Raw genomic sequence first — 13089 nt, 5'->3', positions numbered from 1 at the left:
CAAGTTTAGCATTGCAATGCGGGGTTAACAGCGCAAAAGGGGTCCTAACCCCGGGTAAAATGCGGCACTAACCCGCTACTAAATTACAACTGTGAACGCTCCTTCACCCGGTGTTAAAAGCAGGGTTTAAAGCGCAACAACCCAGGGTTAAGCACAGCGTGAAAAGCCCTACTGATGTTTTTTTCCCTGGAACGCTTTACTATACCGACCAATAACAAAAGCTTCTTTGGACTGGGTCCCGTGCTCATTGTACCAGGGTGGGCGTCCGGCTGTGTAGATGGTCCTCTTACTGGTCCGCAGCAGCGGAGGCTCGGATTTGCACTGGCTGGTGGATCGTTTCCGTGGCGACAGGCCGGTGTTGACGGAGGGGAGGAGCCTGTCCAGAGAGCCTTCGCCACCGCCACTGTTGAAAAGAGGAAATAAGATACAGTGAACAAGAGAAGCCTCTTCCTGCCGTTTCCTGTGTGAATTCTGACTTCCTGATCACAAGCTGTACAAAGACCCCAGTTCACTCGGTGGCCATCACGGTTAACGCCCCTTTAACTATTTACTAGCTTTAACTATGTGGGTAACAGGGCATACAGCTCTATCTATTTCAATGAGGAAAATATCTCAAGATCTGATAACGGTGGTATCATAAAATTTGTGGCATGTTGCAACCTCTGGGAAAAACAACAACCCCATATTACTCAGCAAACGTGTTAGCTGTAAATGTAGCACATCATCGTGATCAATGAAACGGAGATAACTGGAATATCGTGTTGTCATGTCTAATGAATGTTATAACAGTTGAACTCAAACTAAGCAACTGACCTCATTTTGATCAACTAGTTTGAGTTCAAAACAAATCCTCAGAGCTGCCAACTCTCACGCATTGGCCGTGAGACACATTTGATTGGTTTCACACGCTCACACCCATCCTTTCTCACGCTGAAGTGTCAACCTGGTCGGTCAAATGCCTGAAAGATGATTTTATCTATAGATCAACCTGTTGAGCCACTAGTGATCGACTAGCTATGCCGCAAATTAGTTAAAATTTCCAGGGATCTAGAGCGAGCGCGCATGCGAGACAGAGACTGTGCTCCAAACCGCGTAGCGCGCGCACGGCAGAGAGGGAAAGCGAGCGTGAGATCTTGCATGTGCATAGAGCAGCCTAATCTAGAAACTGGAGTATATATTTACATGTACACACGTTCATTACTAATATAATTAGTAATACTACTAACAAGTATTGCTCTGTGATAAATTGCTTATGTTCCTGCATATGTTCTGCTTACATAAAAGCATCTAGTAAATGCATAAATGCAAATTATTAGGTATAAATACACTGTAAAATTACCATTTATATAAAGTGAGACTAAAAATGTCATTATGCATAAGCCAACTATGCTAATGGTGCATTTAGTTTGATGAAAACATGCTCTGGTTTTTTGAATGCTGGAAAGCATTGGTTTCTAAAAGCATTTCTGGAAAGACTGATGAGTCACGAATAAACAAAAGAGATACAAGGTAAAATTGATGGACGCCTACAAGAGACTCACTGCAGTGAGAGCTGTGCAGCTCATAAGCAGCAAAAAAAAAATCAATTTGAGAGAAAAATACTTACTGAAGCAGGCGAGAAAGCAAGATGTCCTTAAAAGATGAGTCCATGTACTTGTCCATTAAGTAAAAGAAACAAATGCTACCTAGTACCTACTCTCAACTAAACATCATGTTTGTATAAAAAAGCCAGTCAGATCAAGTTACGCACGACCGCGTAATCCCTAAACAGGCTTTCATACCTCGGAAAACAAAGTCTACTTCACATGTGCAACTATAACTGGTAAAACTAGAATAAAGCCCTGCTACAATATGAGGCCGTGTTAAGAGATAAGATGGCAAACAGTGGACTCTGCCCTGGCATTTTTTCAGAAACCGCAAACCAGTCTGTCAAAGTCTTTCTCTTAAAGGAAATGATAAAGTGACTAATCATTTACTATACGACTTTCTTCTATACAGTGAAGTATCTGTACAAAGAAAGTGAATGGTGGTGAAAAACTTTAATCTGTTTAGCACTAGCCATGTGGACTATTAAAGAGCCCATATTATTGTGGGCACTTCAAAAATACGGCGTGATCACAAAGAACTTAAAATACTCAATCATTTTTGAGTTATACATCATTCAAAACTATAAAGGGTCTAAACTATGTTTAGCTACTTACAACAGTTTTAGGATAGAAATGATAAATGACAGTAATGTCAAGCGATGCAAACTACTCTACTTGGTCAAATTTCACCATTTTGGATTGAAAACAGGCTAATGTACACGAGCCATGTAATTCATAACAGAGTGTGACGACAAGAACAACATTAACAAAGCTATTTTAGACAGAGTGTGTGTGTGTGCAAACTCGAATGTCTCAAACACGCAGCAATTGCAGAGTAGCATTTACTGTGAACTGAAACTGAAAACGAATGTTTCTTTACTCTCAAATATGCAGAGCGTCAGACTACATATTTACACAATCACATCACAACCGTTGGCATTTGATGATCGCACAAAGCCATATCTCATTCTAACAACCATGCATTGTCAATATTCATAAAAAAAAGTTATGGGGCAACGGGTGCCGATTTTACTCACATTTGGCACTTTGAAAGCAAACCTTGCATGAGATAAATGTATTCGAAAACATAGCATTTTGGAGTTTATTTAATAATTGTTTAAGGCCATTTCACGATTTCAATCATCACAGTTTTTTCTTGGATTGACAATTCACGTGGGTCATACTTTTCAGGTGGGAAAATACAGAAATACGTACAACTGCGGAAATTATAGCCTACATGCCTAAATTATACATTTAAAGTACAGAGATTTTAACTACATGTACTTACAATAGGGTTGGTTGCATGAAATTATGCATAATTTACTTTTATTACAGCAGTAAGTGCATTTTATATCAAAGACGCTCTAAAATAAAGTGTTACCAAATGTCATACCGTCACATGATGCCACAGAGTAGTGTGAGCACTATGTACTAATATTTAAATTAAAGACCCCTTGTGGTAAAGATCAAGCTTTTAATGTTGTTTATATGTCTATGTGGTGTTTTTAACCAAAGACAGTCTCAAAAACACGGTTTGAAATCGCTGGTGTTTCTGACGTCACAAACTACCTTGTAACCAATCACGCCTCGAGGGGGGCGGGCTTAGGCATATCATTAACTATGACCGCTCTGAAGCAGAGGAGTCTCAAGAGAAGACAGGTTATCCCCGTATATTTTTCTGTTGATATGGAAAATCGGCTACATTTAGCAATATAGCGGGTGAATTATGTATATGATGTATATTACGATGTTATGATGAACTATGTGCGTTTCTCCACTGACGTTCTGAATTGTTCATAGCGTTTCTAAGGATGCTGGTTGTTAGAAGGAAGATGCCTGACTCTGAGATGGAGAACGAGAACATGGTTTTTGTGACATTAGCAACACATCATTAGCTGTTTGATAACGTAGTCAAGACAAAGGCTAATCATATTAATCACTGAAGAGAGCGTCGAAGAGAGCGATTCATAAAACGCATCACCATTCTGATACATCGACTTGTAGACGAGCCTGTATAATTCACTCTTCCACGTCTTCTAAATCCGTTTCTGGTTCTATCATATATGGCTGAATTAAATCAGTATTTCCACCTGCAATTGTGCAGCAAGGCATATGGTTCCACGTATACTAAATGAGGCAAGGGTGTTACATTCAAGCTATTTTGGCATGCATAAATTAATTATTTCCACAGGAAAAATCGTTTATGTCATTTTGGTGATCAAAGATGAGATTTAAAGTAGTGGTATAATGCCCTTTTCACAAGATGTAAAATAAATCTCTGATGTCCCCAGAGTGTGTATGTGAAGTTTTAGCTCAAAATACCACACAGATATTTTTATATAGCATGTTAAATTTGTCACTTTTTGAGGGTGAGCAAAAACGCACCGTTTTTGTGTCTGTCCCTTAAAAATGCAAATGAGCTGCTGCTCCCGCCACAGGGGGCGGAGCTTCAAGAGCAACAACATGTAGAATACAACAGGACATTTATGAATGGTTAGTTGATGAATTTATGTATCTTATGTGTAGTTATCTTCTAGTCATTGATTAGCATATTCTGTCTTGATAATCTATAAACCGCGTTCCCGGGGGCGGGGTTTATGTAAATATTGGGATTAGTGATGTCACTAGTCCCTACCGTTGTAGTCCTTAAAAAGACATTTCTTTAAAAGCAGATATCTCCCTTTGCTTTGAACTTAAAGCTTCGTAACTTTGCAGATGTTGTTTATGGTCAAACAGTAACATTACACACTAACTAAAGTTAGAAAAGTGAAATCATAATCAAATATAAAATAAATGATTGACTACAGGGGAGCTTTAATCATTTGATACAATGCACTTATTGTGTACATACAAATTTTTACATTACACTTAGGCTATATATTTTTTTTAATCAGGTTTATTTTAAGGTAAAGTAAGGTCAACTTTATTATCCCCAAGGGGCAATTTGTTTCACAGCCAGCAGTAAACCATACAATCATACAAAGAATAAACACCACAACACACACACAAAAAAAGAAAAGAAAAGAAAAAAAAGGACTTCAATAAATAATTTACCTTGAATAATTAAAAAAAAAACAATGGCAGCTGGTACAAAAGAATTTTTAAATATTAGTCCCATCTACATTTGCCAGTACCAGGTGATGTAGTTACATGTTACGACATGTACTTACTATAGTAAAAACAGTAAATTATGCATAATTACAAGTAACTAACCCTAAACGTAACTCTATATCCTTGTACATGTAATTGAATAATATCCTCCTGAGACCCAAGAATAGACTTTTGTCCACTGTAGTGGACATTATATTTTAGTGAATTTCTCTGACATCATACATGTCACATGACACAACCTGGGTGTCCTGTAAAGAGCACATTCAGGACTTTTCAGAGATACCAAATGTTTGGAGGTTTCACCATGAAAACAACTTCTCCTTGGTCTTTAAAAATGTCTGACATTAATTTAGTGATCAAATGTAGCATTCTTATGGAAATATGATAATATAGTGTAATTATAATATAAATTGGACTACTTTTCAAATTGTATTTCATAAAACAACATCTCAGGAAAATGTTAAGGGGTTAAAAAAAAAAACTTTCTGTTACAGAACAGGGCATTGATTTCAAACGTGTCCACTGTAGAGGACATCAGGACTAAAATCATGTTTATCAGGCATTCTGGGAGACACAACAAGTGAATATGGAAATAAATTATACATCAATATTCCTATGAAATGTTAGATATTATTATTAAAATGTTGCCAATTATTACTCCAATTATTACCCTTTATTCTTTCATTAAATGTTGCTCCCAGAACACATTAATGTGCAAATTAGATACAGTGTATAGATACATTGCATTGAATGGGAATATTAACTTATGGCCATTTTACCCACATATTGCAAAAAGTAAAATGGTGTATCAATTCATTCCATTATTTCTTTCATAACATAGTTGAGAATAATCTTTATACAAATTTTGGTTGAAAAAATCCTGAAACCCCAAAATGTATTGGTGATTGGAAAAAAAAATCCCATTGTTTTTGCCTATACATATAATTTCATGTCATTTTATTTTTTAAACAACTTAGTCCTGGCATCCACTACAGAGGACATAGCATAACGTATGAATAAAATATTATTTTATATATATATGTTTTTTTTACCATTTGTTTATTGTGCTCTAAACAGTGTGATGACATGGAAAAAAACTAAATTCAAAAAACTTTTTTTTTTCTGGGTCTCAGGAGGCTATTACTCTGTACTTATTTGACAACGTCTACTTCGTCACCTTAAAATAAAGTGTATCCAATAATCTGTAATTACATCTATAATGACACTGTTGACCCTTTCCCACCCTTAAAGGGGCATTATGCAGGAATCCCATTTTTGTCAAACAGCGACCCCTAGAGAATTTAACGTTACTGTCGTAAATACCACTCACTCAGAGCGTGACATGGCCTATTACATAGTATACAATAGTACATTGTGTTTAATTTGTCGTTTAATGAGATCTAATGTTGTTAGTGGTGAGAATTTTCACGTGATTAAATACATAGATCCGACAATTATCCTCATGAACTTTAATGGTCCAGAGGCAGAACTTTTGCCAAGTGTGTCAGAGGTTCTGGGTTAGGGGTGTAAATCGGAGCCTACATGACGATTCGATACGATACCGATTTCTTAAGCCAATGATTCGATTATTTTCGATACTTCAGAATTCCCCGCGATACGATTCGATTCGATACGATTTAATAATCGATATTTTTACATGATATCTATTAAGTTTCAAATAAATCAACAAAAATGTTTAGAATTTGCCTTTTATTGAGAATACAAGAACAGTATTATATTCACATAATGTGTATGTTGTGCTCAATGCACTGCAAATAGAACAGCAAATATAACAGTTACTGCATACAGTTCTAAACTTGATTCTATCGAATCCTGGTGCGTTTCCGTGCATCTTACGTCATCGCAAACGTGCACGACGCATGATTGAAAACAGAACGCGGGTCAATATATTGTGTTTTTTATTTTATTTGGTGCTATTATGCACAGCTGAGTGAACACCGGTTTACTGTGTGTCGCATTTGGCTTTTTGCTGATTGCAAACGCAGGAGACAGTGGATTTCCATTAATTTGTTGCCCTGAGTCCACGCGCTATGTGTGTGCGAATACAGACTCACTCTCGCTCTTATCCAAGGTAAATTATCAACACTATCATCCCTTACATGTGTTTTATTTAACTAAATACATCATAATCAGCTAAAAAGAATGGTCACTTACTTCCTGAACAAGTGCACATCCGAATCTGTGATGCTTTCACATTCACGCGAGCCGCCGCGGCACGGTTCGAGTGCAACCGAACTCAGCGCACCTCCTCCAGGCAGTCTCGGGTTTGGTACCCCAGTGCGCACCCGGGTCCGCATGACAGACAGCGTTAACATAATTAGCGATTTTTCATGCGAACTGTGCCCGTTCCGTTCCGAGTTGGTGTGAAAGCACCCAGACTTTTCAAGTAAGCTGTTGAAGTAGCCTTTTGTACACGTTAGCGCCTGTTTGTTTACGTTAGTAACTGCTAGCTTGGAATTCGCCGACTAAGTGACTGAGGGTGTATATTCACACTGGCAGTTTAGTTCGGTGACTAACTAACGTTAGCCCAGTGCATAACAACAATCATTTGTACGCATATGAGCGGATGCTGAAAATAGACAGGCGGCAAAACAAACACATTAATCGATACTCTTGCGGACGCATCGATGCATCGAATCGTCGGCTGTATAAATCGATGCATCGATACGAATCGATTAATATTTACACTCCTAGGTTCTAATAGTATAGTTTATTTTCCTCATCAAAACCAAATGTTTATTAGTGGTTGTATTTCAAGCAGGGACATGTTTTTTGTGCATTAGGTTTTGTGATTTCACCATAACAAATATAGAGAGTCTCTCAGTCCCCGCAACGGATTCAGGCGCGCGTCCATGTGCAGTCTATGGTGAAGACAGTGCGCACGTCACAACAGAACACTAGTAACTTATCTGCACCACTGATCGCAGAGGCAACGAGCTTTGGTCACTTGATTTCAAAAATAACACATTTCAGATCGCCTCTTATTTAACAAACGAACGAAATGAATGCTCTACTGGAGTTACCTGGAGATGTTTTATTTGTTTGTATTGGTACATCCGTGCCGCGAGAGGTTTCAATGGGGACATAACACACCTGCAAATTATGCCTATGCTCGTGTCTGACTCCTCGGTCAGTCAGTCTGCCGTTTCCTCTTTCTCTGTTCCTCCGACAATGCTTTCCTAGCTTTCTGCATCTTATATGCCGGCTCAGCCATGACGATAGTGTGACAAACTCCATCCCTCTATACCTTGTTCCTAGATGGGGGTGTGTATGTGTGCAGTTGCCGTAAAGGAATATGTTACATCGCGAGAGCTGATATCACGCGATACTTCCTGACACTAAGCACGGCGGCCCGCCGCACCGAAGTTGCAAGTGAGATTTTTACGCTCATAGGCACCAGGGGGGGTCGAGGCGCCCACCATTCAACCCGAAAGAAGTTATATAACCATTTCAATAACTCTGAAGCTGTTCAGTTAAGCTAAAAAAGCTGCATAGTGTCCCTTTAAACCAACCCATACCCCCAAACCTGTCCTAACCTCGCCTGCCTCCCATCTCAATAGTAGCACAAGCGTTTTGCAACATCAACACAATAACTACATTGGACCTAACAGTTATTGTTAACACTTTATTTTAGTGTCTTTGTTACACGTTACATGTACTTACTACAGTAATAACAGTAAATAATGCATAATTACAAGCAACTAACCCTAAGCCACAATATATACCTGTAGTTAATTAGTATTACTCAATACTTAATTGTATAATTACACTGTAACAAGGATATCTTAAAACAAAGTGTAACCCAATTGTTATTTTTGATGCAAGTACATATTAGTAATTAAAGGAGGAACTAATATAAATTATGACCAAAACAGCAAACCTCAAAACCTGACAGGATGCGTCAATCGCACGCTGATGTTTTCAGCAGATAGATTCATCAAAACTGATGTAAATTTGCAAGCAGAGAGTCCTGTCAGCAGCAGCTGCATTCAACATGCAATTGCAAGTAAGTGTGCACTTATTAAACTACTCAAGAGCGTCCAACACACTTTGAGGATAGAGAAAAAGACAGAGATGCTAAGACCAGCATAATAAACAAATTCAGTGAGATATCAGGCTTACCTTCCATCTGCCCTAAGACACCAGCAGCCTGAGATCCTGGCTCCCGAGTATGCTGGGAGTGTGTTCATGATGGGACAGACAGATGAGATGAGAGCTCCAGAGAAAGATCCGCGCTAATGTAACCGCCGGGACGTACACATACACGGGCGCTCAGAGCGCCTGCCCTCTGGCAAGCCGAGCGGAGCGAGAGAACAGGAAGAAAAAACGAAAGTGAAGCAGAGGGGAGGAAAACAAAACTGTGCTTTCTACATCGGTTTTGTTTTACCAGTCACTAGCGTTAGTGGGCTGGGACCATTCAAGACAAACCTTTCCCTCGCCCCAACATGCTACTATGGACACTGCCAACAAACGTAAGAGGATAACCTGTCCCGCAGATTATGTTTGGTGGGTGGTATTAATAGCAGCAGGTTGGAAACACGCAGAGCTCACACACCCCTCCGCTGGCCTCTCACGGGGCGGCTCATCTGTCTGGGACACTCACACAGGCTGTTACTGACGCGGGACGGTGACAGAGCGCGAGGCAAAGCAGCGATTTTGAATTGTGCTCTTAGGCTCGGGACATAAACAAATCAGGTTGCTCTGTGAAGCGGGGAGCGGTGGAGGAGAGGCGCTCTGAGATCACCTTATCAACCGGCCCGTCCTCTGGGGCGTCGCTCCACCTGCTCCCCCTCCCGGGACACCCCTCACAAACATCATGATGAAACTCACTACCACCGTCACAGCCCGTACTGGGGTGCGTTTCCCAAAAGCATCGTTGGCCAACTATGATCGCAATTTCCACTGAACTCTATTGGTAACGCCGGAACTTGCGACTATGGTTGGCTTTGGGAAACTATCCCTTTAAGAGTCAGCATCTAAACTGAATGAAACTAATGTTACAGCAGTATTTTAATAATGTATTATTGTTATATAATGCAGAAAGTTGAACATGTAAACTTGCTATTAGAATCAACCAAAAAGATTAAAACATTATAGCTGTTATACACACAAACTCGTAAAAAAATCACAAATCCTAAATCCTAAAAAAATCTGAATTTTCAGCATCATTACTCCAGTCTTCAGTCACATGATCCTTCAGAAATCATTCAATATGCTGATATGAAACTCAAGAAACATTTATAACGATTATCAAATATCAATGTTGAAAACAGCTGTGCTGCTTAATATGTTTAAAGGGGTCATATAATGGTACATGCACTTTTTCAAGTTGATTGTACTGAAATGTGTGTTGGCAGTGCCTGTACACAACCATCATATAATGATAAAAATCCATCCAGTGTTTTTGTTTTAATCTCCTTATATGTTTTCCCTGTGTCAAATCGAGCCGTTCGAGCCTGTGACGTCACACGCTCGGAAGCCCCTCCCACGATTGTTGAATGACAGCCGCGTTTCAACACAGACCCGCCCTCGCTCGTGAGCCAGCTGTCAATCATAGTCTGCGCGGAGCGGCGCGGTCATTGTTGATATTAGTGATGTATGTCTCGAGACCGGTCTCGAGACCACTTTTACGTGGTCTCGGTCTTGTCACGGCCTTGACGGTCTTTGTTCTCGGTCTTGTCTTGGTCTCGCTGTCTCAGACCGACATAGTGGTCAGGGGATTGAGCAATACAATACTACAATATCCACAACGATATCCGCAACGTATTGAAGCGCGCGTCCGAGTGAAGACCAGTGGCGGATTTAGCAAATTGGGGGCCCAAAGCGAAGGTACGTATGGGGGCCCCCCATTCCATCTTTATGAGAACGGAAAAAAAAAATTACCGACTGAATGGTAGGAAAAGCTAATCTACGGGGAAGTAAAGGTTGGAGAGGAGAAAAAAAAAACCTTCCCCAACAGAGAATAAGGTTTCAGATAACACCTGTCTTTGCCAAAATGCCAGGAAACCCAGCACTGTTTATTCTTTTTTTTAAGATCAAATCAATATCAATATAACCAGCAAGACACATAGTTAGGGTAAACCCCCACAAACAGCCATATTAGCAAATATTGCCAAGATGAATAATTGACTTTGTATGAGGTTGCAATTGGCATTGCACATGAGATTGACATTTAAAACATTCTACAAACAAACATTTTTATAGGTTTATATTAGTTTATATATTTTATAATGTAATAATTTCACAGTTAATCTACAAATGAATGTAGAGACAACATAAATACAGTATATTTTAAATACTTGTTTAATGGCATCTTTTTATGAATGAAGGTCAGTATCACTGATACTAATACAGCTATTGATGTCTGGGTAAAAATGATTTTTTCCCCCTAATTTTAAACATTAATTATAGCAGCCATCCAACATTACAGTGTAATTGAAAGCCAAAAAAATTACATTTTGTTAGGCTTCAAAAAATATATAACAACTTTTAATTTACGTGAACTTAAAACAATCATCAGATAAACCCATAATAAATGTCATATTTACTTTTGCCCTTTCAGTATAACAGTAACGTTATAACTTGCACGTTATCCTCAACTAGCGTCACTTCACAGCTGCTGCTGTAGCGGCATGTGTCCCCAACAGTAGGCGTAAAAAAGTTTGTCATTTTTGGCAGCGTTGCCAAATACATATCGGCGTCTTTTGTCTTTTTTTCTTTTATTTGAGCCGCTTGGGTAACTTCGTTTCATTTTCGCGTTTAGACTCGTCTTGCTTCGTTGTGTACTTCCCAGTCCTCCAGTCATGTTTATCTCTCGCGGTTTCGCGCCGCGCGCCGTTCGGACTAGTCCATTTTATTGCGAAAGTAGGGGGTGTTATGTGTAGGGACAGATAACCATGAACTTGACATTTTAACTACTACTTTAACATTTCAACGTATTTCTTAAGAATATTAATAACATTTACTATGCCTTTGAAGCGTTCATGATGATAAGGGGCTTTTTCTTTTCTTTTATATATATTTTTTTGAGGTTGGTTGGGGGGCCCCCCTACTACGACCGCTGGTAGGGGGCCCCAAGCAGCCGCCTACCTATGCCTCTATGTTAAGACCGCCACTGGTGAAGACAGTGCGGTGCGCGCGAGCCACGCGAGAAAACACTGTATCCGCGCCACTGATCGCAGCGGCAACGAGCACTTTGATCACTTGATTTAAAAAACACATATCATGTACAGTTTTTGATATATTAATATTTAGTAAAACACATATCAGTGACATGATGGGTTTTACCTTCATTCAGGAGATGCTGCACAACTGACAGATGACTTTGAGCGCACCGCCAACGGTGTGTGTGTGTGTGTGTGTAACCATAGCGACAAAAACGACCAACTTTCGGATCCTGCACGACTTAAGCCTATAATTTTGTTTTTAAAAATATAATTATGTATTTAAAAGTTGCAGAATGGATTCATTTGGAGACTTCGAAATCAGCAGAGATAGGCAGGCAAATGCAAAACAACATTTGACAAGTTATTGCTTAGCTTCAACACTAATGTTTTTTTCCCCTCCGGTCTCGACTTGGTCTCGGTCTTAGTCTCGACTTGGTCTTGGTCTCTACTTGGTCTTGGTCTTGTCTTGGTCTCGATACCATCTGGTCTTGGTAGTGTCTTGGTCTCGGTTTAGGCGGTCTCGACTACAAGTCTAGTTGATATGCCGGAGCACTGTCTATGAGCAGAATGGCGTCTAAGCGATTGTGGTGTTCTGTTCTTGGGTGTAATAACGAAGACAGCAGTCATTTTAATGTTCCTAAATCCGAACCGCTGAAGACGCAGTGGCTGTGTTTGTTTTCGATGGGAATATTCCCCACGAGCAACGTCAATGCTCTCATGTTTGCGCGAATCATTTCTCAGCAGACTGCTTTATAAACAAGGGTCAGTATAAAGCTGGTTTTGCTAAGAAGCTGCTCCTGGACCGGTACCAACTATTCGTGTTCCTGCTGAACCTCCAAAATAACTGAAGTGAGTGTAAAGTTTTATTAACCTTTAATATTTATATTAATCTTTGCAAATCGCTAGCTGCACGCTTCACAATGAATGCGTCTAAGGTTTACACTCAGTCAGGGTACATTACGGCATGTTTTCTATGTACAACGTTCTCAATATAATTCATAATCCCACGTCTATAATGAACAACGCGTTATGGTTATTGTGTTATTGAGTTACAAACGGTGTACGCACAGAACAGAGAGGCGGAGTGAGCGCAGCTCATGATCATTTAAAGGCATATGCACTGAAACGGCGTGCTGATAACAGCTGTTTTTGACCAGGTAAAATAAGCGTTCTTACAATACTAAGGAGAATTTTTAATTAAAGTA

At 39.6% G+C, this 13089-nt stretch overlaps 1 protein-coding gene across 5 annotated transcripts in view; it reads right to left on the bottom strand.

The window, feature by feature from the left end:
- The window catches only part of uckl1b (uridine-cytidine kinase 1-like 1b), a 32972-nt gene that overhangs the window by 18466 nt on the left and 1417 nt on the right, over positions 1–13089 (bottom strand). For 2 of the 5 annotated variants that reach the window (XM_056235299.1, XM_056235298.1), the window contains exon 2: positions 210–403. In XM_056235299.1, the coding sequence (XP_056091274.1) occupies positions 210–403 (194 nt within the window). Of the gene's footprint in view, positions 1–209; positions 404–1606; positions 1794–8840; positions 9123–13089 lie in introns of those variants that run through there. The other 3 variants (XM_056235300.1, XM_056235301.1, XM_056235302.1) reach the window with 3 other exon arrangements.

The sequence above is a fragment of the Rhinichthys klamathensis genome, unplaced genomic scaffold (assembly GCF_029890125.1).
Source record: "Rhinichthys klamathensis goyatoka isolate OS25496 unplaced genomic scaffold, OSU_Roscu_1.1 h1tg000419l_1, whole genome shotgun sequence".
Lineage (NCBI taxonomy): Eukaryota > Metazoa > Chordata > Actinopteri > Cypriniformes > Leuciscidae > Rhinichthys > Rhinichthys klamathensis.
This window is presented reverse-complemented; position numbering and strand designations above follow the sequence as displayed.